Genomic DNA, 27,285 nt, shown 5'->3' with positions numbered 1-27,285 from the left:
ACTTCATGTAAAATTGATTAAAATGTTAAACGCTTTGCCAGAATTAATGTTGGGAGGAGTTAAACATATCAGATAGAGAAAGAAATGCATTTCAGCGCTTTCTTTCATACACCGTTGAACAATATAGGCAAGTGCTGTACCATATGTACATATAATATATTTGTCAGACTAACTGCTCCCCGTGTTTGACTAAACTGTCTCCTTTCAGCCACCCACACAGAATATGCCTATGGGTCCGGGCGGGATGAGTCAGAGCGGCCCTCCCCCACCCCCGCGCTCGCACAACATGTCTTCAGATGGTATGGTAGGTGGGGGCCCTCCTGCACCACACATGCAGAACCAGATGAACGGCCAGATGCCTGGTAAGTTTTTCTCCTCTAAGACATTAACACCAGCGTTGCCTGGCAACTGAAACGACATGGGGGCTCAAGGGATACTAGATTGTTGATGACAAAACTGCTTTGAATGCCCCCGAGTACAAGCTCTCTTAGAGTTTGTTAGCTACAGAGCTACGTGACCTGTATTCAGTGTTTATCAGGCTGCCCTTGGGCTTTGATGTAGCTGACACACAGCATTCCTCTGATGAACAGAACTGGCTAAATTTAGTCTGTTTGAAACCATGCAGTACAGCTGGCTTTAGAGGGCTTACTGGGGAAAGGTATTGGCCTGTGGCTGAGCGAACACAAATCCTTCCATAAAAAGATAATGTGAAATCATTGTAGCTAAATAATTAGATAATAATAAAATAGATACTTCTGAAAGCAGCTGTTTCTGATTTCGGTAAATGTTTAAAAAAAAAAAGGTTGCTTTTATACAGCTTCCACTAATCTCCTGTGTTCTTTATTATTGAAGATGTGTTGAATCGTAAGGGATTTGTAAAGAAATGGCCTCCAGATTATTGTTCTAGGTGTAAATTTTAAGTCAGTTTCTATGCCCTCCTGTTTTGTAATAAAAAGAAATGTACTTGGGAAGACAGAAACAAAGCAGAGAAGGAGGATGATAAAATTCCACATTGTACCTACCAATACTGGCTTCAGGGTAACTATTCCCTTTAGCAGTCAGATCAGAGTGGTGTAGGCAATGGAAAAGCATGCTTTTTTATATAGAGGCTATTTTCCTGAATTTCCACTTGTAAAATCATACTGCCTATTTCATGTGAAATGGCTTTCAGCTTAAAATTGCATTCCCAGGATTGCTTTTGTTCAGGATCCCTTCCATTTTTTTTTCTTTTTTTTGTTATGAAGGAACTTTTCATACAAAAGCTCCTCAAGGTATTGATACTTTCAAGAAAGGAAACTACTGTCAAAGGATCTTTGAAAATTAATCTTTCACTGGTGTCAAGGATAACCTTCCTGACAGCAAACACAGTAATAACTATGCAAACTTAATACAAAATAAAAAATACAACAATTGCTGTAGTCTCTAATTTCTGTGCAAATCTTGATAAAATGGACGTGATATAATGGTGGCTTTTCTGAAAGAGTAGCTTGAATAGCCTCCAGAGGCTGTGTGTAAGAAGTGCAATAAAAGATCTAGAGAAGTTAGTTTCATCATACACCAGTAGTCATGGTCTGCATTTGGAAGTGTAAAGAGCAATATATGCTTCTCCCTAAGTAGGGCAGAGATATTCTGATTATGGTGTCCTTTATCCAAGTAAGATCCATCAGTTCCCATGGAGAATAGCATTGCCTCTCAAAAATCAGTCTCTTTGACCCTCAAGTGTAATCATATTATTGTTGTTATAGTGATCTTTTCCAAGGAGAAGGATTACTAAGTCACAACATGAGCATAATGACTTCACTGCAGAGCCACGGGGGAGAAAAGTCACTCCTTAAACATACATATTTTGTAATTAGATAGAATAAGAAAAGAGCTGTTAGGAAAATATGTGAAAGGTAAATAGCTTTGTTTTGGTATTCACCTAGACAGATAGTTAAATACAGTTTCCAACTAAGCTTTAATTTAGCCTTTCCTCCAACATATTCCCTTTCTTGAATGTCTGTTCTTTCCATCTCAGTTTGAAGTTTTCTCTGAGGATGTGAAGATAAACAGCTTAGGATGAGGGCATCTCTAATATCAGAAAGGCTTGCTAAAATAATTTCATAGGTTGGAAAAAGGGAAACAATCATCTTGGTAAGTGTGTAGCTGAATTACACATATCTTTTTAAGTGTGTGTTAGTTTACCTGCTTGTGAGCCTTCCTGTATTTCACAGAGAATTTCTCTGTATTTCTCTTTGTATTTCTAATAATTTCTACATTGTATACATTTGCTTTCTGGTTTTAGGGCACTTACTCTGAGCTTACATAAACATTTGTACTAAAAACCAGATACAAAATCTTAAATATCTGTAGAGATTATCTGTATAAAAGGAGTAAAGTCACTAATCTTAAACTAAGAGAATCCAGGACTGACATCAGTTGACCAGCATGGAAAAAATAAAATGCAGGCTCTTAAAAATGCCAGCTAAGGATTTCAGGTATTACGTGAGTAGGGGCTTCCACAGATCTGTGTATGGGCAGAAGAGAATGGTTGATGAGAGGTATAGAAGAACTGCCTAGTGATCATCAGGGCATGAGTAATTTTAAAGTTCTGCTACAGACCTGTCCCATTGCCTGAAGGGCAAAGGATGATTTTTCTTGTACTTGTGTCCTGGTTAATACAGAACCTGAAGTGCTGTTGGGGCCTTTAATTGCATCCCCTGACAAATGTGTGTCTGTATCCTCTTGCCAGGGAAGACAGTCATGACAAACCTTTTTCAACTGGTGATACACTTGAGTGTTATTTGTACCTGTGACAGATTGTGGGTTTTAGCTGAAAAAATCGCTGTCTGAAGAGTTACTTTGGCCGAGTTTATGTGATGCAAAGTAAGGGTGGTCTGAATTTGGAAGGAGATGATGAAATAGGATGTGTTGGGGACAAGTTGTCTTCCTGATTTCTTGAGGTTGTTTTCTCACATATACAAAGTTGAAAGGTAAGACTAGCTATGGGGGTCTCTGTCCTTTGTCATGGCACTGATAGGTGACCTTCCTGGACAACAGGTCCTGGTTCCAGCCAGAACAGGGTTAAATTTTGCAGTAGCCAGGAGGAGGCATGGTCAGGACCTGCAGGATATTTTGAGGGTTCTGTGTGGTGAGCAATTGCCTGTGAATCCTTTGCATCTTGTACACTGTTATTAATACTGTTGCTGTTACTGTCCTTTTTCTGATTTCATTGCTGTTTCCAGTAAATTTTTCTTATCTCAACTTGTAATCTTTACTTTTTTTTGCCTCCTGTTCACCTCTCCAGCCCAGCACAGGAAAGGGGATACAGGGGAGCAAGCAAAGTGGTGTGTGGTTTGGAGTGTTGTAGTGGAAACCATAAACTGGGGAATAGCATTTCTAAACCACAACACAGGTGTTTGTGTGTTCCCAACAAGTTCTCTCAAAATCTTTCCTTCCTGCAAATGTAGTCTCCAATGTATTTAGTTCGGATTACAGCTTCTTGGAGGTAAGATGTGTGCATAGGTGGTTAAGAGGAAAAAGGACTTCTGTTTATACTCAGGATAGATAGTTACTCTACTAACTTCATTGTAACACAAATCTAATTATAAGTGTATATATCTAAGTATAGCATTTAAAGCAATTACTTTAAAGTGGAGATACATACTTCATGCCTCATTAATTCACTCTCCGTTCATTCATATTCTCTTCTTCCTATTTCATTTATGCGTGTAAAAAAGAAAATCAATTTTTTTGTCCTTATATGCAAGAGAACTCAATGAAGTGTTTTGACAAACTATAAAATAACTTATATGTAAAGTGTTTTTTTATTATTTTTCATTATTTTTTATTATTTTTCATTTGCAAGGTTTTTGATCCTATGGTCTTAGCTTTATCTCTGTTCTTGTTTTCTAGCTTCTCACTAACAAACCCCCTAGATTTTGACTACAGAAAATACACGTACCTTGCATTTCATATGACAGCTTTTTCTTATGAGTGCTCTCTTCTGTTTTAGTGCTATCTGATACGTGAATATAACCAACCTTTTAGAGAAGGTGTGTTATTTTTTCAAGCCATCTCTTGCGATGATTTTTGCCTTCCTCATTTTGCTTCTTACATTACCAGTTTTTAAAATCTTGCTCCCCTGTGTGCTTGCCTAACTCTCTGAAGTTTATCAATGTCTTCCTTTAATCAGAAAGAAACAAAGCCACTCCCAGGCCCTAACTTTCTGGCACTAACCCTGTATATTCCTTCCTTTACTTAGGAAAATAGTCTTCTAGCAGCTCTGCAACAGTTGCTTGGCACTACAGTAGGAAGCTTTTCTTCACTGTAGCTTTACCTCAGAGCACATTCATGATTGAGCTCGTGGTTAGAGACAAGCTCACTTTTTCATAATTAAACTGTCTCCATGTTCTCATTATTACAGAATTAAGCAATGTTGAATTGAAGAGGGGCAGCATAGGCATCTGTAGTACTCTTGTGGGCATAATCCTTTTCACTGAATTACTATTTCTGTATTTGGGGTGGACCTGCCTTTGTACATATCAGCAATCTCTGCTCACCTTGTTTTGCAGGAACAGTCAACTGCATGTTTGATGCCTTTTTCAGCTCTTACACTTCCCTTGACAAAATAGGTTTGTGTTTATTCCAGTAAGGTGTCTTAAGGGCAAGAGGATAAACACATTTTAAAACTTATTCTCTGTTTCTTCACTTTGGCTTTAGTAACCATGTTCATTTATTATTGTTATCTTTTTCTTCCGCATCTTTTTGTTTCAGTCAGTTAGTATTGTATCTGTGACCTTGTGTGCAGCTATCTGTGTCCTTATTTCTGCCTTCATTCTACTCTAGATTAGTGCATTTTTTTTTTCATTAGCCAAGGACTTAGGAGCTGTTTACATCTGAAGGCAGAGAGGGTGTGTGTGTGTGTGTGGTTCTTTTTTTTTTTAATTTTCACTGGGAAATATGTAACAAAATCAGTACCTTCCTACATCTCTAATAGTGTAATTTCTTTTAGATTCCTCTTCTTAGACTTTTCTAGCTTAACTAAAAACCTGTGTCATGTTAAGCAACAGGAGCATCCTCTTGCTGAAATCTGTACGTGTCAGCATTTGCCTTGTTTACAGTTGACCTGGTCTGTCATGTCCTCTGGTTCTACATATTTTCATGAGGTCTTCATGTGGTGCTTGTCATGGGCATAATCCATGCATTTAATCTACTTTTTTACTTGTCATAGTTATATCCAGTCCCACTTCTTACTAATTTTAGTTCTAGTAGCTGTTCACCTGTTCCACTAAAGTAATGAATAAACTGACCAGATGGTATTATAATGTTGTACTTGTTAAAGTACCTATTGAGAGTAGATTGAATTCAGAGAATAATCTGAATTCATCCTCTGTTGTCAGGAAGAAGGGAAATAAAAGGTGAAAAGATGTTGTTGGCACATGGGTGTTGGAGCAACTTGCTCTTCCTTTGCATCTTCACAAGCTGAACTGATAATTTAGAGACTGTCCTTCCACTCATCATCGCCCACCCTAGTAATATGCAAATACAGTTCCAGAATATTGACTATATAGTATATGATCAAAAATGTTAAATAGTTCTTCTGCAATTTTTATTCTACATTGTTTCATACTGTCTGAATCACTGCAATGCTAGGTCCATTAGAAATCAAAAGCATCAATTTTCTATTGTGTTGAAATTTTCCACTTTATTTACAGGTAGAGAAGAATGCAGCACATTGCCTGTAACATTTTTCCTTTGTTCCTTTTTTTCACACTTTTCTCTGATTTCCAAGGTTGTTCTTTTACGTATTCACAGCAAAGGTGATGTGTTTACCAGTGCAGGTCACTAAATGCTTTCCATTTACATGTCATGCTTATAAAAGTCATGATTGAAGTATCCAAAAAAAAGTCTTGATGTCTTACCAAAAAGATTTGTTCTCATTCCCATCTCAGGAGATAAACTCAGGAGTTGTCTCCTTGTCATGAGCAACTTTTGGTTACATTTTTATCTACAAGGGCATTAAAACACCTGTGTAGAATGAGTTTGGCTCACAGGTTTTCCGTAAAAGCCTTTGCTGTTGTATCAGTGATCCATGGAGTGCTTGTCACCTTCTCTTTCTTCTATGGGTGACTGTATAATCATTAGAATGAAAATTAGCCTAAGTTAGCATTTTGTGGTGGACTTGGCAGTATTAAATTTGTTGTTGGACTTGATGATTTTAGTGTTCTTTTCCAATCAAAATGTTTCTATGGTTCTATGTAATTATACCATGTCAATGTTAATACTGCCTGCCTGCATTTAAAAATAATAATAATAATAGTTTCAAAAATTGTCTAGCATGAGTTGTTTGAATACACAGAAATGTTACATCCATTGTAACAATTACAGATTTGATAAAGTTTCAACCTCTCTGTTACACTGGTCTTCTGCCATTCAGAATGAAATTCAGGCTGTATTATGCAAGTACTAAAAAGACTAGTTTTGTGTATGATATGGATAGAAGATGAGCTATATGGTAATTCACCTTTGTTTCAGTAGCTTCAGTTACTCAACAAAAGAAAACGTATTTCATAGTAAAGATGAACTTTGTTGTTCACTTTGTTATTTTAATAGTGACGAAATCACATGCAAACTGTATTTTAAAATTATTTTCATGTAATTGTATTTAATTCTGTTTAGTTTCGTAATTCAGTATGACTGTTTGCACCTGCTTTGAAGATGCTTAATGCACAACTTTCCTCCCTGTTTTTCTTTCTGAAGGACCCAACCATATGCCTATGCAAGGGCCTGGACCTAACCAGCTCAATATGACAAACAGTTCCATGAATATGCCTTCAAGTAGCCACGGGTCCATGGGTGGCTATAATCACTCAGTGCCATCATCACAGAGCATGCCAGTGCAGAATCAGATGACAATGAGCCAGGGACAGCCGATGGGCAACTATGGGCCCAGACCAAACATGAATATGCAACCAAACCAAGGTAAGCAAGGTATCTATTGGCTTCTGTAAAAGGAAAATATCTTGGGTGCAGATTTTTTTAAAGGTCTTATCTTGTAGATTTCCTTCTCTAAATGTGTTTGTACCCTGAGATTGGCTCAGTTGCTTAGAGCATGGTGCTAAAGACCAAAAATTGTGACTTCAGTCACCCTATGGGCCATATACCTAAGACGTGGACTCAAGGATCCTTGTGGAAGGATCATCTCAGAATACTCTGTGAATATTCTGTACTCATGTTTGGAGGATTCTACACCTCTACACCTCTTTTCTCCCATATATCTGTGACTTTTTGTTTATTTGCAGACATTTAACTGTTTTCAGGTATAATGTGAGAATCTAGAAATGGATCTCCTTTCAGCAGTTATAAGCTGGAGCTACTGTTTGTCTTTTTTAGACTTTACACTTCTAGCGAAGTGTTATTGTCATTCAGGTTGATAAAATACATTTCTACTTTCAAGTTTCTTGGTTAAATGGAAAAATCAAAGTCAGATAGCCCTCAGATTGTTAACCTAGTTAGTCTTTGTTTTCAGCATTTTTAGCATGGAATGTGTGTTTAGTCTTAGAGAAGCAAAATTCAGTTCCAGGAACAAATCTTGTACTCCCTACTGTTTTGATGAGATGTCCTTGTGTATATAGTAAAAATCAAAGCTAATTTTGTATCTAAGGTATTTCCATTGTATAAACTGATGGTGTTTTGATGTCCTTGTTGAAGTGCAAGGACGTTGTGGAATTAAAAAATTGCATTAAAGTCACAGCACAGCAAATTACTAAGCTGTATATGTACTGCATATTCTTATAGAGGTGCTTTATAAGTCAGCAATCAGTATTTTCAGCTTACCTGTTAAGTCTGTTACTGCATTGGATCTGTACATGCTAGAAGTACATCTGTACATTGGATCTAGCACCTGCTAGAAGACATATGACAAACCAAAGCTGCACTTTTTTATGTGTAGATGTCATCTGTTCTGAGGTGTACAGACAGACCAGGTCATACTGATCAGTTTGATTATTTGGTTACAGAAAGTTGCAAAACAGACAAAAGACTAACTTAATGAGAGACTAAAAAAAGTCATGATGAGAGAAGCTGTTTCTGCCCTTTCCTTACCAGATCTGAGGCCTTTAGCATCCACATAGTTACTTGCATTTTAATAAATGTATAATAGAAGAAACAAAAGATAGGTACATAGTTGGGGAAATCATAAGTGGGAATACTTTTGACTGTCTCTCTGAACTGGGAAGTTATCTCTGTATTCTGGGCAATACATAGTGTAATAATTCTGTTGTAAGATGCTTTGGAAAAGTCTTATGCTGTTTCAATTCAGATTTTTTAGTTGCAGAGTTAGCAATAATTATGTAGCAGTGTATGTGAGGGAGCCATCTAGTAAGTCACTCTGCAGGAAACATTGTTGTGTGACTGGCCTAAAATTTAGGAGATGATTCCATCTCAAAGTAGGATTCTTTACTCTTTATTCTCCTGTTGTGTTTTTGAAAATTGGTCATTAGAAACTAAGCAGAAATAAACTTAAAAGATTTCTGTGCTGAACAAATAGTGGAACTGAAGTGACTTTGGGGAATAGAGAATAAAATAGTATTAACCAAATTATAGGTTCAAGAACAAAACAAAAATTAACAAAAACAAAATCAACAAAATTATAGGTTCAAAGAGCAAAATCTTTACTTAGAACAATGGCACCAATGCCATTAAGGCCACAGCAAGCTTTTGCATTGTGCAACTCTAATTCTGCCAAGTTTTGACCCTTTAGGCTGAGGCTTTTCCATTTCAAGTGTCTGGTTCTATTTTTTGCAGAGGTTTCTCAGAAGGAGAGGCCAGTGGGGTAAAAAATCATATTCTTTAAAATGTTTCAATGTTTCACAAAAACATTAGTAAACAGAGCACTTCATATATAAATGTAGGAGTGCACGTGCCACTTTCCTTAAAGCAAGGGTTTGAAATTTGTCTGTTATGCAAACAAAGTGTTATTTGCTGTTAAATGAAAATATTGTTCCAATTACCTGTGAGAGAGGAAGTCTTAAGTTTGAAGATGGGGATGTTTGTTATTTTGATCTAAGATGATTGCCAATCAGGTCTCCTTAGTACATTTCCCCCATTTTCTACTCTTAGTTGTTCCATGTGTATTGATGTTTGATGACAAATTAGAGGACGTATTTTTGTATCTTCACTGTCTTGTGACTCCAAGGCAGCTGGGCAGAGAATGACAGCAATCTGTGAGACCATGAGAAATTTAGAGGTAGGTAGCCAAGCCCCATTATGGCTTGGCAGATGTCTCAGCCAAGCATGGCCACTTCAGGCTTCTCTCCTAAGTGAAGAAACAAGAATGAGCTGTTAGGAAATGCACCCAGTGCAGTTTAACAAAAGGGGAATAAACAGATTGGGACTCAGAGATTTCTTAACTGGTCATATGTACAACAATTCAGAAACATGAGTGAACCAAAATTTCTGAACATCAGTGTTGTTGGTCAGGAGACATTTGTGAACCCCTAAGTATGCTTTGTTTCTTTGTCTTACAGGATTGATCCATACTGAAAATGAGAGATCCTACTACATCTGTCAGTTAATAACAGCACTAGCTAAATATAATGCTAAATATTCCAAAGATAAGGTCTTAGCATCTCAAGTTGGCTGTTAAAAATTAGTAGATGTTTTTGGCCTTAATCTTTCCCTATGTGGGTTCCTCATCTATAGAGGAATGAATTTGATGGTAAGATTCCAATACCCTCTGGTTTCACAGGAGAGTTGTAAGAATATATTCATTATGAAGATTTGGACAAATTACTTATGGGTACCATAAGAAAACGTATGAATAAGTTAATAATTCTGTCTTCAGTCTTTGACTAGGCATCACATCTCACATGAACAGAAACAAAATACTGAAATAGTTTTTCAGTGAGTAATACCTACCGTGTACTGAATGAAGCCAATACTTCCAGGGGAAAAGAAGCATACTGTTATATAATAGATAAAACCACCATAACACTCAGAAAGGCTTGCTTTAACACTTGGGTTATGCTTGAGCATAACCTCTTTATGTGCAATTGCTACCAGAACATCTTGCTGTATATACACCTTGTGAGGCAGATGGTGTTAGCAAGAAAAAATGAAAAAGTGCTAATTAAGAAATAAAATGCATAGTAACAGAACTGTTTGCTGCATTCACTTCCTGTATACCTCTCTGTACTCATTACTGCTTTGTACTAGTTATAAAATGCTATCCACAGGAATACCTTAAATGAGAAGCAAAGTTTTCATGGTATTGATTTTATATAGTCAGTCCAGTTTAAAAGTTTAAAATTTAGTAGTTTTGGACTTAAAAAGCAAAATATTTTAAGTGGAAGATTCTGTAGGTGTCTCTTCATTGAAAAGTGAATATAGCAGCCCAGGACATCTGCAAGAAATATTGGCTACCTTTTTGGAAAAGATAGGAAACAGAAGGAACTGAATGAATATTGAAGAAATTATGTTCTTATGGGTGCATTTCTTCTTGTGTATGGTAAACTACTTAGCTTGAAAAAAAATGTCAAGTGTTGCCAGTTTTTGACTTTTCAGGGGGGAAGATATAGGCATAATTTTTCTGAAACCTGAAACTTGCATGGAAATTCCTCTTTTTTTTTATATTGAACAAATCTTTCACACTCAGGGAATAATATTTAGTAGTGGAGTTAATATATTTTATAAGTAAGAACCAAGGAATTGTAGCTTGGTCATCTCAGAAGTTCTGTTTGGTATGCATGGCCAGCCCAGAGACTGTTTCTCGTCTGTCAGATCCCTTTGCTGGGATTGCATTCCTGTGCTAGAAGAGTTTGACACAAGGTTGTCAAATTCCCAGTCTCTATTGAATGAGCATTATATGTTTCCTGTGGTAAGGGAGGAGAACAAGTTTACAGGTGACTTCTACAGGACAAGATCATGTTGACTCAGTCACTTGCAGACCAGTTGTCAAATCTGATGCTGAAATTCTTTAATGATTGTTTAATTTCTATAACCTTGGAAAAATTCCATTAAAATTTCAGAGCTCTTTGACTTAGAAGCAAATATGAAGATATGGAAAGAGTAGAGATGAGACAGATGCAGATTCTGGTTGTTTTGTTGTGCACATAAAGAAAGGAACATTAAGATAGGAACGTCCAATGTTAGCTAAAATATAAACATATTCAGGGTATGGCAGATCAGGATAAAGTGATTTCTGAGTTTGACTACCTTCTGTAAATGTCTTCCCATCTGTTCACTCCCATGTAAGCTGAGACTAAGGTCTCAGTACCTTGACTGTTTACAGTAGTCAAGATGTTATGGAAAAAGCAGGGCAGTCTCTTTTTTTTTTTGAAATCTAGTGTATTAGAGGGAAATAAAATTGCCTCCACATTCTGAAATGCCATCATGCTATAGCTGCATTGTGTAGGATGTCTAGCTGTAGAAGACACTGTAGTTTTGTCATGAAAAAACAAAAGATATAAACAGCTGCCACAGAGCTTGTGCTTTCATCTGCTTTCCCTGGAGTGAAACATGAAAGGCAGTGTTGGTAACTAAGGAATTTTTTCTCTGACATTTTGTGTTCCAGTTTTTTTAAAATGATACCTGAAATTGTGGTTCAGTTTGGGATGAGAAATTTGTGGAGTAATAAAGTGTGGAGAAGTGTCTACTGTCTTTAATTTGCAGCCTGAATCATACATTAGGAGTAGCAAAAAGTTTTGTATCCTCAAAATCTTTTGAGATAATGTTTAAACTGCTCCTGGTGTTAAATTTAGGATGGTGGTTCATTTGACTAAGCACATCTGAATTGTAATGTTTGTCAAGTTAAATTGACCCTCATTATAGTTTCTAAGAAAGCTCACACAGGGCTTAAAACCATCATTTGAAAAAGAAGCTTTTTTTTTTAAACATGTGGAAAAACACCAAAAAAAATTTTGGTGAGGGCTGCTGCATTTTGTTTTTGGTGTTGCCTGATCAGGAATTCAAAAGCTGTGTTTTAGGGTGCTTGTAAAAATTTGTGCCACAAATAGTGGAAAACATAAAGTCATTGAATGGTTTGGGTTGTAAGGGACCTGAAAGATCACATAGTTCCAGCCTCCCTGCCTGTGCTACAACTAGCCTAGGTTTCTCAGAGCCCCATCCAGCCTGGTGACTTGAATACATCTAGGGATGGGCATTCACAACTTCTTTGGGCAACCTGTCCCAGTGCCTCTTCACACTGAAGAATTTCCTCCTAATATCTCACCTATACCTACCCTCTTTCAATTTAAAACTATTGCCCCTTGTCCTGTCACTGTCTGCCTGTATAAAAAGTCCATCTCCTTCCCTTTTATAAAGCCCCTTTAAAATACTGGAAGGCCAAAGTGAGGTCTCCCTGCAGCTTTCTCTGCTCCATGCTCTCTTAGCGTTTCCTTCTCTATCCCTCTGATAATCCTTGTGGCCTTCCTCTTGACCTGGTCCAACACGTCTTACTGTGTCTTTCTGTGCTGGACCCCCTAAAGCTGGATACAGCACTCTGGGTGGGATCTCACCAGAGCAGAGTAGAGGGGCAGGTTCACCTCGCTTGACCACCTGACCATGTTTTTTCATGCAACCCAGGATACAGTTGTTTCTTTGGGCTGCAGGCCCACATTGCCAGATCAGAGCAAGCTTTTCATCAACACAAACCCTCAAGTTCTTCTCAGGGCTGCTCTCAGTGAGTTTCCTACTCTGTACTTGTATCTAGGTTTGCCCCTACTCAGGTGCTGCACCTTGCACTTGGACTTGTGGAATTTCATGGAGTTCTCTTGGGCCCACTTCTCAAGTTTGTCCATATCCAAGTAGATAATGAATTAAGAGTCTTAAGTGTTTTATTAAGTTTTGGGATTTTATGTCATATTAAGTGTTACACAATGAATAAACATAGCTTTCTCCTAGGCTAGATTTTTCAAATGGAAGAATAAAGTCTAAGTTCCCTCATCCCTCAAAACCACTGCATAAAATAGTTATGTTCCATGAGGCAGTAGAGACCATGGTGGTTCTTTTAGGTATCTTTTTAATAAGAAGAACCAAACTGGAAGGAAGCCAGGCCGTCTGTTATGAACACAACACACAGCCTAATACAGGGTAGTGAATTCTCATTGTGGCTCTACAAAGCGTTAATGAAGTTCTAATTTAAAAAGCAAACAGAAAATCTCTACATTGCACCATAGGGACCCAACACATTTTATCACATTGTATTGTGACTAATATTAATATTGTTAATTAACAAGCTTTCTTGAGATCTAGGAATATTATGGCAACAAGTTTCTATTTTTTATCAAGACTGCCTGATGTTTCTCAGTACCTCCAAACAGAGGAGCAGTGAAATGGAATAATCTAAATTACTTACTCATTTAGAAGATCAAAAAAAGGAAAAGTATTTTGCCAATAATTAAAATAAGTACATCTGAATTTAACCCTTACTTTAAAGTCAGGACAGAGAAACTTGCCATACTGAAGGACAGAAGCATAACTGGATCTTCTTAAGAGTGGCCAATATTTATCTTTAGAGGAAAATGAAACTTAGGCCACTTTACTTCTCAGTGAGAGATCCCACACTGGGGTTTTATGGGATTTAACTTATGCACTTGGAATTCATACTATTAATTAATTTGTCTTAACTTTCCCTTGTAAATCTGCATAGACAGTGTATAAGTGACTACATATTCCTTTGCCTGTAAAAATCCATTGTTGCTTGGCTGTGTATCTAGGTATTTTTCCAGTACGCTAGTTTCACACAGGACTTTCTGCTTGTGCTTCAGAACCTAGTTTTTCAAAAATACTAAATGGAATGGAAAAATCTAAGCATACAGAAAAAAGGTAATATCTTCCTTTTTCTCACTGGATGGCACTTAGGAGTGGCTCTGCTAGTTTGATGTTTAATGTCATGGTTTGTTTTAATTTTTAGTAAGGCTGCTAGTTTCTTGTTATCTTTGTAGTTTATAAAATAAATTATTTTTTTAAAAGCCAGAAAAGCTTAGGGTTTCACCATTATAGACTGGGCAGTATGTGTGAAGTGGTTCAAATTAATATATTACAAAAATCTGTTGCTTAAAAAAGTTTAGCTCCTTGTCACAACTTTTTCCTCCTCATGTTTTTGATACTGGAATAACTCTTTTCTGAAGTGGTACTACAGAGGAAGCACTGAGGCTGTTCTTTGTTAAATGTTGTATCAGTCTAACCTGCAATCTCATATAATGAAATTGTGTAATCATCATTTTCATTGCTGTGTGGTGTCAGTAGGGTGCTCTTTAACTGTCTGTTTTCATTACTGAAATTTGCATTTCTCCAAGTACAGCCTTAATCAAATTTTGTCAGTTGATAAAACATGGACAGTACTTGATCTCTCCTAGTCTCTTCCTGTGGTTTATAGAACTTGGTGCAACTAAATATGAAAGATATTTTTTGTTAGAGATTGTTTAGGACTGTTCAGTGTCAGGCAGAGCCTGTGTTCTGTGGGCTTTCTGCATATGCCTGTTGTGTAATTGCCTGTCTGGTTCATGTGGTTTGTCTTTTCAGGCTAAATAAAATTGTTGATTTTGTGATAACAGCTTAGTGGTTTGTTGGTGGAATATAACAGCAACTATGTATGTGTATTGAAACTATGCTCCAAGGAGATCACAAATGTTAAATAATTTTCCTATGACTTACCAAGGTTTCACCATCAGGTTTTCACCTACACTATTTTTGAAGATTTTTTTTATAACAAAAAGTCGTGAAAGTGTTTCAGTTATGTTTTTGTAGGTGTAAACTAATATCTGTGGTTTTGAAGAAAAATCTAAAAAGCAACCTTATTTAGGCTGATTTCTGTTTTGTAGTTTGGCTGCTGAATTGTTCACCTACATTTGCATAGGTCCAGAAACAACAAACCCTTACCAGAGCAGTGGATATACAGAGCTTTTTTTAGTCCATTTTTAAAGGTTGGGTTTTCCGTGTTCTTTTGGAAAGGTTTAATCACAAATCATTTTTGTGTATTTGACATTTTTGCTGCTTCTCCTTTTGCAGGTCCAATGATGCACCAGCAGCCTCCCTCCCAGCAATACAACATGCCACAGGCAGGTGGCCAGCATTACCAGGGGCAGCAGCCACCGATGGGAATGATGGGCCAAGTTAACCAAGGAAATCACATGATGGGGCAGAGACAGATTCCTCCATACAGGCCACCACAGCAAGGTAGGAATTCACTTCAGTATTTTTGCATTGATTTTAAATAACCATGTTTAAAACCATTTTTCATCTCTTTCTTGCTTAATCCAAATTTCTGTCAAGTCATTTGGTGTGACAGACTTTGTTTGCACACTCTTTTTGTTACCCATTTTAAGGGTGGTTCTTGCAGCAAGAGATTACTGCTGTCACCATGAAATGTGAAGAAAAGTTTGTTTTCTTTTTGTTTTGGTTCTTTCTGAGATTATACATTCTGAAATTGGACATCTCAGATATATGCTGATGCAGAATTTGATATTCTGATATTTAAATGATAGGACAGAAAAGGAACAGAATACCTACTCGGTTCTGGATTCATTCAGTTACAAAAAAGGAACGATGTTCCACGATTTTGGTTATCTTTTTTCTTTTTAGTCCTTTTCAACAAGGAATAATTTTATTTTTAACACCCTAGTCTGTTATACACATATTCCTAAAATGAGCTCAAAACTGAAGTTTGATATATATAGTCTCAGTCTTGTGCAGCCAAACAACTGTGTGTTTGTATATGTATATAGATACATTTACTTATTTTTTTAACTAAACCAGATTACATATGTTGTCTGTAATGCAGCAATATGGGTGGGGAATACATTTGAGAAATATTTCTCATACTAAAATCAGAAATTAGCAGGCTTTATAACAGACAAAACAAGTTATTTACGTATTGACTGGTTGTGGTTTTTCAGGCCCACCACAGCAGTACTCAGGCCAGGAAGACTATTATGGGGACCAATACAGTCATGGTGGACAAGGTCCTCCAGAAGGCATGAACCAGCAATATTACCCTGATGGTAATCTCTCATAAATGTTAACTTTCCCATTTTCTATACCTGCCCAATACTAATGTAGTCCTATGCCCAAAATTAGGGGATGAGGAAAGAATAGTAATTGGATATCATACCTCACATTTAAAAACCCTTCCAAATTCAGAATTGTTACTACAGTTTAAGCTACTGTGACTAGTTAAATTTGCAACTTAAAGCATGTAATTTGTATTACTCCCATTTGAAACTCTTAAAAACAGTTTTAGTATTTCAAAAGAATGGAAATAATTTGTTTCTCTCAAAGAATGGAGAGTTCCTTAGCATATCTAATATGATTGACATGAATTTAAACAGTCATAACTTTATTATCAATAAGAGAGGGGGCGATATCCTTTTATTAAAAATTTTACTGAACTGAAAAAACTTGCTAAAAAGATGTGGGTTTTTTCTGTAAATACTCTACTTTTTTTAACTTAGTGTTTCATTTTCATGTAAGTCGCACAAATGTGTTATTGCTGACATGGTATGGGCCTTCAGTTTAACATTTATAGAGGAATAAAGTGGTCCCTGCCCTGAGGATATTGAAAATGTGAATCCTCTTTAGATGTCCCCTCAGTGCTTTCAAGACAAGACTGAAACTTTGAATTTCATAAATCTGTCCTCCTACCTCTTGGAATATGGAGTGCTGAAGACTATTGGATTGTGTTATAAGTTAGAAAAGTTGAAATTAACTTGTTTTCAGGCTGAGCAGAGACTGGGAGAACAAAGATGCTAACTCCTGACTACTGTGATAACCATGTGTGCAACTTAATGGTATCTTATGAAGCTCAAGAAATGTGGTACATGTTAATGTTTAAAAAATATGTGCAAAGCAAAGCTGTGTAATTGCCAAAGCAACTGCTCATAGCAAATAAAGGGATGCAAGTCAGTTGTTTGAATTCAATTTCCGTCAAATTGATTTTAAGGTACATCAAGCCTTATCTGTATAAGCTTACATGTGTTAATTTCTGGAGGTGTGTGTGCAAATAACTTGTGTTATTTTACAAGTTGCATTAACTGGTAATTATTCAGATTTCATTTTAGAAGATTTATGTATACATGTGAACGCTAAATTGTTACAGGCAATTTACTCTAGTAAAGGCGGTTTGATGTTAGCATCAGCAGCTTTGTGACAGCACAGATGACTTCTAGGATCTATTCCTTCTAAAGAGTCATCTTTATCATTACCTCATTATTACTCTTATGTAGAATAAAAGTAGAATATTTTAAGACTTGTTTTAATGGTTATGTATGCATGTAAGATTCAGTCAGTGCTGTATTGCAGACCTGATGACAAAACCACTGAGTTTCAGAATTGTTTCCTCCTTTCCTTACTTGTATCTAAAAAATTTATTCCAAATTTATAATATTTAATTTCAAATGTAAACAAAATTTTGGCATGTATTCTTGACCAAGTTAGCAATAAGATATATTTTGATCATCTGTAAGAAAATATATGTGTGCTAAAAACAACAGGTGGGGTGCTTACTGCATGTATTGCTTCCTTAATCAGAGATGCCTGTAGTCTCTGAGTAGAAAGGTTTGTTTGTAATGAATCTGCTCAGGACTGAAATGTAAGAGGAAAAGTTTTCTTAAGATTTTAAGTAGGAATTCTGTTTGTAGGGAAAACCTTGAGAGTGTTGTATTTCTGTCATTCAAAACCAGAATTTAATGTAGATGATGGTTCATAACTTCATTGAGCTTTATTTGTTATATTTCACACTGCTTTTAGCATATGCTTTTGAATTGGAGATCAGCAGAACAGGTGTTAGACAAAGTATGATAATTGCTTTCTTTGTTCATTCTAATTTAATTCAGGTTATTTACATGTGAAAGGCCTAAATGCTTTCATTTTTTTTTTGAGTGAAAGATGAAGTACTCGTCCCCCCTCCGACTCCCCCAACAAGGATTATTGGAAGGTTAAGACCATCCCTTACTGTGATGTTTCTAGAACTACTGCATTAAGCCTTTTTTTTCCCCTGTCACATGTTAATTCAATATGAAAGGAAATCATATTAATAAGTCTTTGGCTAATACAATTGAAAATTCTTTTTCATGTATATCCAGTTGAAATTTTTTTTTTCATTTTTCTGAGAAATGAAATATTTTTAGGGTTTTCACTCAGAGGCCATTAACGTTTCTTCCTGTCTCTTGTCGAATTGATGTAGGTCATAATGATTACGGTTATCAGCAACCGTCGTATCCTGAACAAGGCTACGATAGGCCTTATGAGGATTCCTCACAACATTACTACGAAGGAGGTATCTATATACCTTCACACACATACGCACAGACATTCCCTCTCCTCCCCCACCCTCAACGGGAACAGACATTCTTGCACAACACAACTTATACCCATGCAAAGCTCTTGTAGAATACTAGTTGCTGGCTGTCTTGGAAATGGCAGGGAACTTGGAGCCTTCAGAATAATTTCTTGCAAACACCTTAAATATATAACCACAATTTGCCATTCTAACAACAGTAAAATGACTAAAACACTCTAGAGATTTTTTTTTTTTTACCTCAATGGAAATTTTTATTTTAACATAAATTTGTTGGTTCAGTTATATATCTTTTTGTGTGTGTATATTTTGTATAATTATAGTGCTGTTAGGAAACAGCTTGCTGATCTTGTGTAGCTAGTCTGTGCTCTTGTAGCTGTCCTTAATTTTGTCTTTTTTTTTTATTTTATTTAGCATAGTCATGATCTTATGACTGTGATGTTCCAGTAAATGTAATGCTCGTTTGGCAGAGACGCTGAAAATGCTGCAGTTCAACTTTGCAAAATTGGCTTTAACTGCAGTTTGTTTGGCCGAGTTCCTTCTGTTTGGTTTGAGTTTTCTTTGTTTTGTTCAGTTTTTGAAATCAATATTGCATTTTCATTTTGTTCTTGTGTTGTTGGCTGTGCATCTTAGAAGGAAAAAAAAATAAAATAGGTATCTTTATGAGTTTTTGCTTTCTTGCAATGATCTTACAGGAAACTCGCAATATGGTCAGCAGCAAGATGCATATCAAGGACCACCCCAACAGCAGGGTTATCCACCACAGCAGCAGCAATATCCCGGCCAACAAGGCTATCCAGGACAGCAGCAGGGTTATGGTAAGAACCTGAGGACACAGACAGCTGTCACAGAAAGGACTAGGAGAGACCTTTGTTGTGTCTTACTCCATCCCTGTTTGACTGTGTCCAGAGGCCAGGCTTGGATAGAACAGCTCTGTGCTTGCAATTTCACTGGGCTGAGACAAGAAAACATAGAAGGCAGTGTCTTTTGGGACTTAGATCTGTTTAGGATTAGGCAGTCCAGGAGAGTGTGGTGGCACAGAAAAGTGAAGAGTGACTAAACAGCATTGCAATGGGTGTCTGTAAGTTAGAAGGACCCAGAAAGATTCTGCTCTTTTCTCTCTTCTCTAGGTGAACATACTTACTAAGAGGACAAAGAACCACTTTCATCTGTGGATTTGCCAGTTAAAACAGTCTTTTAAAAACTGGTTTAAAACTTCATTCAACACATACATGAACATATTCATGGTTCACATACATGAACCATCATTTTCAAATTCTTGTATTGATTAGTAGAGAAATGACTGTAAGCATTGACAGCACACCTTTAAAGCAACTGTGCCTTATAAATTCATACTAGTAGTCAAAACCTTTTGGTGCATGGCAGGAATGAGAAATCCTCTGCCACAAGTCCCTAGATTCAAGGAAAACCACCTAAAAAGGAAACTTAAAGCAGTAGAATGTAATTTTGGTGAATTAATTCTAAAAAACTTCGTGTCAGAAGAGCATACTGAAACTCAAAAAAGTTTTATTTGCTTTCATACTGTAAAGCAATATACATAAATTTATGACAGAAGAAGGAATCTCTGAAATTTCATAAATTCCATGTATATTAGCTTTCAGCTCATTTGCAGGCTTAAATGCTAAAGCTTTCAACATCGTGTGTATGTGAGGAAATGCACGGGTAATATGTTTGCCATGTAGATAAATGCCAGATTCACATGAAATCCAGTTATGTTGAGATAGAGTTAAGCTTTAAGAGGATCCACTGAGATTTACCAAGTTCTACTCCTGGAGTTTATGGATGAATTGATAGTTCTGGAGTAATACTTGTACCTACATTCTGCTAAATATAATATAGGAATAAACTAAAGGTCAGAGTAGAGGTCATGTTGATCACTGCTCTGAACTTTGTAAGTAAAGAAATAAAATCTGATTTATTCAGAAAGTTTAGGTTAAGAAATACTAGAAGAAAAAGGGATTAGGAAGTCTTTTGGAGCCATTTACCCAATATAATTTGTAAAACAGAATAATATATTTTTCAGTTTCTTGTTTTTAGCCAGAATTGTTACTGAAGTTCCATTTCTTTTCTGTGAAATTTGTCAATGAATATTTAGAATTCAGCTATAAAGAATTACCATGAATAAATAAACCCATGTTCATTTATCAGATGAACACAGCACTTTTAGGATGTTGTATTCTCGTTCAATTTAATATTTAATTGCTTTCTAATTTTCAGAAATAAATCAATATCTCAAGACATTATTATCAATCTTTAAGGTTTTGTTTCACTGTGGAAAGGTGAAACTGCATAGTTCAAGGGGATTTGAGGCCTGAGGAGAATGGTAATAGCTTATGGAGCTTTTCTTCTCCAGGTCATCTTTTCACTGTCTTATAGATCCAGAATTACTGAAGGAGTTATCAGCTGATGTCATCCTAATGTCCAGTGCCTGTAGCTCAGACTAGCCCTCTCTAGCACTGTTTCTTCTGAAGTGAAGGAAACAAAAGTGTTGGTTTGTTTAAAAGAAAAGCCCTTCTGAAAAGCTGCAGATCTTCAGCTCTGAAAAATAGAGACCCAGTTTTTGAGGAGTGTTGTTGAAAAAGCTAACAGATCCACTGCTGAGGATTCATAGGGGTTGCCACTGAAATACAGAGTACATCTCTCCCAGTGCTGGGGGGGGATGGGGATAATTTTGTTTGGAATATGGCTGCAATGCCTGATGGTGGTATCGTGCAGCTTCCAGTGGTAGACAGGCCAAGTCCCTGTGAATAGTAACAGAGAGTTATACTTGCAAAAGAACTACTTCTTTTACAGACAAAAAAGACTGGAGTCCAAGTTTTGGGTTTTTTCTTAACCTTTTTCTGGAAAGTTAATATTACCAAAGGAGTGTGGAGTAGAGGGTACTTTTTTCCATCTCACAATACCTTTTACTGCTTGTCACATCTCACATTTTATACATGTGTAGCTTGCTTGCCTGACACCCCATCCATGATTGCCTGTTGTGGTGTGGGACTTCACTTTCTGGCAGCACAGTACTGCTGGTCTCTTCAGAAAGTCCAAATGCTAAACATAGCTGGTTATCTGGCTGCTCTTGGCATTAGAAAATTCTGGAAGTCAAGCAGCCTACATCAGGAGACTGCCTTCCTAAAACCTGGAAAGGGCTCATGTTTATTATTTCTTGCCTTGTTCTTCTCTGTCCTGTACGTGGAACTACATGCATTGATATTAAATAATGAATATATAAATAAAAGTAAATGTTTCTGTGGTTGGAGCACAGGCCCTGGCAGCCAAGGTGCTTTCCAGGGGGAGGGAGGTAGGACACTCAAAAGACCTAATTGCATAGTAGTGGTATTTCTTAGTCCTGGTTAGCTGTAAAATTCAGTGGTTTTTTAGCTGTAAAATTCAGTGTTTTCCCTGTTCTCTTCTTTCCAACATCTTAAGCACTTTTTTTTTTTTTTTTTTTTTTTAATTTAATGATCTCCAGGTCCTTCCCAGAGTGGTCCAGGGCCTCAGTATCCCAATTATCCACAGGGACAAGGACAACAGTATGGGGGATACAGACCCACGCAGCCTGGGCCACCACAACCACCACAGCAGAGGCCTTACGGATATGACCAGGTATTCTTCTGTTTGATGAGAAAGTTGTGAATCTTACACACTCATTTGATAATCTTAGGTTCTGGACACTTAAACTAATGAATTTTAGGACATGGTCTTTCAGGTATGTACATACAATTCTCATGGAGTTTATTTCTTGGTGAGTTACCAAGAATCATTTGTATGGAATTGTGATTAGTCATTCTCTCCTGAGTTTGCTAAATTTTAATGCAATTTGGCAAAGTGAGGCCTTCCCAGCAGTGTTTTTGGATGTTAGAAATTAAGGTGATGTGTTTCATAGCCTTATGGTGAATGACTAATATGAAAGATGAGGTATCTAAATCTCATGGTGGATCATTTTTCATTACTTCTTTGCAATAGAAATGGTTGAATTTATTTTCCACAAACACAAATCCTAATCATAATCTTCCTCTTCAGTTGCAAAAGCACCTGAGGTGTGCAGCTGAGGTCTTTCAGCTGCAGAGCTTATGGGGAGACGTGAACTTGTTTTTGCACAGATTTTCTCTGAGCAGTATAAGGGAGCAGTGAACATGGGAAAGAAGCGACCTGAAAATCAACTGTTTCATTCCTATTACTGCTAAGACAAGATTAAAACAAACAAACAATTACCACCAAAACTTTGGGCTGGAGTTGTAGTGAAGGGCTCATGTAAAAAAGCTGGCTTAAAATTAAAGGATGAAACAGGTTTAGTTCCTGTAAAAAGTACTAACTTGTAAAAATCCAAACTTTTCATTATTAATCATTCAGAAGCATCATTAAAATGCTTTATTACTTTCCTTGGTATAAATAATATTAAGATTAACTAAATGATAAAGTTGAGGTTCTAATGTTTAAATAAAGTCCTGTTATGTCAGTAGAAGATCAATTCAATTTTCAAGAAAAACTTCCCTGAGGAAGTGAGAATTGCCCCCAGTTTTGATGAACAGTTGGCTTTCTTTATAGAGAAATTAGAAAAGACAAGGAAGAAGGAACAAACTCTCTGTGTGGTAGTTTAGAGATGCAGTTACTTTTAATTATTTAACAGATAAAATGTTTATGCACTGAACCAGTAGCTTCCTCTGAAAACAATAAGCTACAGGAGAATTCTTTACCTGTGGCCAGTATAGGGTCAAGGGAACTTAATCACAATTTGCTGAGTTTTTTCCAGCTTTCCTTGCAGTAGAGGTGGATAACCCTCTCTGTTGATAGGCTGTGCTCCTCCAGTTTGTGCACTTGCAAGTTCCCCTGGGAAACTCAGTTATAGAAGACCTCTCTTTCATACTGGCCATTCCCATAGGAATTGTGCTGCTTAAATTCTCATTTGGCAGCTGTTGTGAAACTCTTCTTCGTGACTGATTGTTATATTATAATGGAACATAACTGGCATTGCAACATAAAACTAAAATGTAAAACACTACCTTGTTGTGGTAGTACTTTGCATGGAATGGTGGCAGGATCAGTTTGGAGCATGTTCACTTCCTAGCACAGTACTTCTTTCTGCAAGCCTTGAGCCCTGTGGTGGTGAAGGATCATGGTAAGCTTATAGCATTGATGCTTTCACCTCTGTCCACTTCTGCAGTACATGACATTCTGTCAAAAGAAATAGAGAATATCAATAAGGGTGGTAATTCTGTGTATCAGATCTGTGGAATAATTGCCTCCGTAGGATATGTAGGCTGGTTGTTCATGTTCATCAGGATGTGCCTTGGTTTTGAAATACATGTAATGCTTGATAGATTAATAATTTTAGGTATCTTTGTGTCATGGTTACTTTCCTAAATTACTTTGAATTTCGGTGACCTTGACTTTTTGAAATAATTTTCAAGGTTTAGGTGGGAAGTAATCCCCATCTTTCTTTTTTTTAATGATGTTCTGCTAATTTCACAGCAGCCTATTGAATATAAAGGTATACTCTTTTGATCAAATTAGGCTCCTGGCCTTATATTCATGTCTTTGGTCTTACTTCTACATTAAAGCACAAAGTATTTTTAGTGAGATGAAACTTATTACTCATATCAGTATATCATTTACTTGTATTAGTTTCCATCTTTTAATATCACAGTTTATTTGGATGGTCTTCCAATTACAGCTTTAAATGCAGGAAAATATGCCTTGTAGTCTAATTATGTATTTTGAATTTTTTTTAGGGTCAATATGGAAATTACCAACAGTGAAAAAGTACTCACATTCCGGTAGGCAAAATCTATTAGCAGCCATATTGTCTCCTCAGCACTGTGGACATCTTCCCAAGATGAGAGCCTCCCATTCCATCTAGATTTTGGAAAAATCTTGTGGCTGTTTTATGGTTATACAGTCTTTATGGGTTAATTGTTAAAGACTGTAGATTCTCAGAAACTAGTTTCACATCTCTACTCTAGATGGCAATATTGGACAGAAAATCTGTGACATAACAATTTGCAGTGAGTTGAGAACTGTATGTCAAATATACTGTTACAGACTGAGAGGTGCAAACAGCTTTGTATGTTTATGAAGGTTATGGGAATTTAATATTTTTTCCACAGATTTTTTTTGTAGGGGGAAAGGGGAAATGCACACTTTTTACAGCAGCAATATTTTGTATATTATGTTTTACATGTGATGAATATGCAAGACAGTACACTACTCGCTGGGCAGGATAACAAATCTACTGTTAAAATGGGTAGGGCATGGTAAATGCTTGATTGTATTAGTCTCGAAATGGTGTACAATAAAGATAACAGTGAAAAGATGGAGAGCATTCTATGTCACTGATGGGTTCACGTACAAAGATTGAGAATCCCAGTTATCTAAATGGGAACATAATTAAGGACAGTGTAATATAGTCTTGTGCAAAGATAAAATTTTTAAGCTTTCCAATTTTTCTGAGTGAAGCGGTTTTGTAAAAATTGTTTCTAACATAGTTTGACAATTTTCTGCAACATTTTTTGGGTAACAAGATAAATGTTTGGGTTTTATTTCTCAAGTGTTTTGTCAGAGCTTTGCATAAGCAAGCTGTAATCCTTCTTAATAATTGCAATAACAAAGAAAATGACAAGTGTTAATTTTACTTGGCTTGAATATGCAAAGAACTTGAAAAAGAATATGGAGAACAGGACTGTATTGTATAAGTGTATTTTAACCTTTAGTTGAATAATTTGTATGTATCAAAATAGCCTAGAGGACTTTGTAAAACCTATCTAAACTTTTGTCATGGTTTAGGAATGGTGTCCCCCAATTTTAGTCTTCCCACTGACACACTCCAAGCCACGCTTGCTCACTTGCTCCCCACTCTCCCCTTCCTTTGTGGCAGGCTGGAGAGGAGAATCAGAGGCACAAAAGGGAAAGATCAGGGCTTGAGAGAACAATTTACTGGAAACAGCAAAAGGAAGGTAACGGCAGCAATGCCAGTGCCAGAGGGTGCAAGAAAGAGGTGAAGGCTTCGCACATGGTTGATTGCTCACCATGCAGAGCCCGGTTCCACCCCATGCTACACTGCCTGGAAGGGTCCCCTGAAAATGAGGTGTGCCCTCCTGGCTACTGCAAAAATTAACCCCGTCCTGGCCGGAACCAGGAGAGCTTTCCTAACTGGGAGTTAATAACTTTAGAAAAGGGACATTTTTGTTTGTGCCCATTTTTCTTATTGGTTAACATGAGACCAAGGGGATGTTTTATAACATTAAGTACAAAACCTGTTGATGAGGGAAATGCCAAATTTTGTTTGGAACTGCATTAATGCTTATAGTGTTGCATGTGAGAGAGGCAGCACCTTGATCAATAACAACAGCACACAAAAAATTGGTTTTGAAACTGCCCTACAACTGTGTATCAGATAAATAAATGGATATTCTATTCTGCAGAAATATACGCATTCAAGAATCCCTTGCAACTTTTATAAATGATAAAACCTAAAATTAACCCAGGAGTAAAATATTTTGTGTTTTTTCAGTTTGCAATCAATGTTCAGGGGGATAAAAAACAACTCGTGTTCATAGTATGTGTGACATTATATATGGAAGACAAGATTTTCAATTTGTGCATCCTTTTTAAAAGGAAAACAGATTTCTTAAAGTCAATAAAAAATACACATCAAGGTTTGAACAGATATGGCATGAGGAACATTATTATGAATTAAAATCTTGCAGGTTCTGTGCCAATTTTCCACCACTGTGTACTTCATTGCTATTTAAAACTGTACTCCATCAATTCTAACGGAAGAATAAATTATTTGTGATTTTAATTTTCTCATTTGTTTCTTTAAATTAGATCCCTATCACTCTGATGTCTCATCTGGAGACTCTGCTGTGGGTTTTGATTTTAAAGATGTTTGGCCAGAATAACCAGACCTTATTTGCAGTCTAGGACTTTATCAAAATTCTCTTGCCATAGCCAAGTTAATTAGAATTAACTGTTCAGTAATCAGCATGTTGTGTAGGTTGTTTGTTAAGAAATTCTTTCTCTGAAAATGAAGGTCCATGAGGCTATAATCAAGATGACTGAATTAGATAAATGAGTTGACGAGGCAAAAATGTGTTGAACCCAACCTGGTGTAGATACGTTATCTCATTTGAAATAGGCTCAACTGACATTAAGAAATAATTTGTCTTGCCAACCCATCTTCTGTTGTCTTATTCTCCTTTTTAATGGAAACTAAAATTGCAGTTTTAATAAGCAGAATTTCCTCCAGGGTTTCCCTCCTAGAGACTACTGCATTTGCAAGGTTTAATTGTTTTATAACAGTCCTGTTTCGTAAAACTTTTTAATTGGTGGTGACAAAAATTACCTTATTCCTCTGATACTATGCCAGAAGAACAACTTGAGAGGAGATATCTCCACGCAGAAGTTTTTCTAAAACTATATATTAGAAAGGAACGTGTGTTCCCTAAACAAAAGAAGAAGTGCATGACAGGACCAGGAGAAAATGGCAAGATACAAAGTTCATTTTAGTAAGTCTTCCTTATTAAATAAAATCCAGCCAAAAGGAAACTAGTAAAAAAGGTGTTGCAACTGGCATTTTACAGTCAGAATATAGAAAATGAGGGCGACTGACATAGCAAATCAAACACATGAGCAGAAATTATAAAAATGGTAAAAGAGTAAAGAGGAGGGGTTAATGCATTCAGTGACTTCTATTTATCATAGGGTTATGATTTTTGCCATTGTATGTTTTCAGTATTCAGACTGTTTTATTTCCTTTTCTTCTCTGTGAATGACTTGCAGAAGGGAGAAGCTGGTTCCTTGTTTCAGTTGAAATTGACTTCACAATGTTGGCTGTAAGAAAGCAAATGTGCTGCTTTGTAGGCAGGCTAAATGTATCATTTCACAAAAGACACTTCCATTTTCATACCTAAATTACTCTAAAATGTGTAAAGTAATAGATTTTTTGAGAAAATGCACCTGATTAAAGAGGGGCAAGGACCTCAGTGCAAAAGTAC

At 36.6% G+C, this 27,285-nt stretch overlaps 1 protein-coding gene across 3 annotated transcripts in view; it reads left to right on the top strand.

Moving 5' to 3' along the window:
* SS18 (SS18 subunit of BAF chromatin remodeling complex) overlaps positions 1-26,090 on the top strand; it is a 42,697-nt gene extending 16,607 nt beyond the window's left edge. The window contains exons 4-11 of one of the 3 annotated variants that reach the window (XM_054643060.2): positions 209-362; positions 6,742-6,963; positions 14,992-15,159; positions 15,879-15,983; positions 18,164-18,256; positions 18,973-19,095; positions 21,762-21,895; positions 24,022-26,090. In XM_054643060.2, coding sequence (XP_054499035.1) covers positions 209-362; positions 6,742-6,963; positions 14,992-15,159; positions 15,879-15,983; positions 18,164-18,256; positions 18,973-19,095; positions 21,762-21,895; positions 24,022-24,048 — 1,026 coding nt within the window. In that variant the 3' untranslated portion in view covers positions 24,049-26,090. The remainder of the gene's footprint in view (positions 1-208; positions 363-6,741; positions 6,964-14,991; positions 15,160-15,878; positions 15,984-18,163; positions 18,257-18,972; positions 19,096-21,761; positions 21,896-24,021) is intronic. The other 2 variants (XM_054643070.2, XM_054643078.2) reach the window with 2 other exon arrangements.
* Positions 26,091-27,285: the final 1,195 nt, after the last annotated feature.

Source organism: Agelaius phoeniceus, chromosome 1 (genome assembly GCF_051311805.1).
Source record: "Agelaius phoeniceus isolate bAgePho1 chromosome 1, bAgePho1.hap1, whole genome shotgun sequence".
Classification (NCBI taxonomy): Eukaryota; Metazoa; Chordata; class Aves; order Passeriformes; family Icteridae; genus Agelaius; species Agelaius phoeniceus.
The sequence above is the reverse complement of the archived record's forward strand: the minus strand, read 5'-3'. Positions and strand labels throughout refer to the sequence as shown.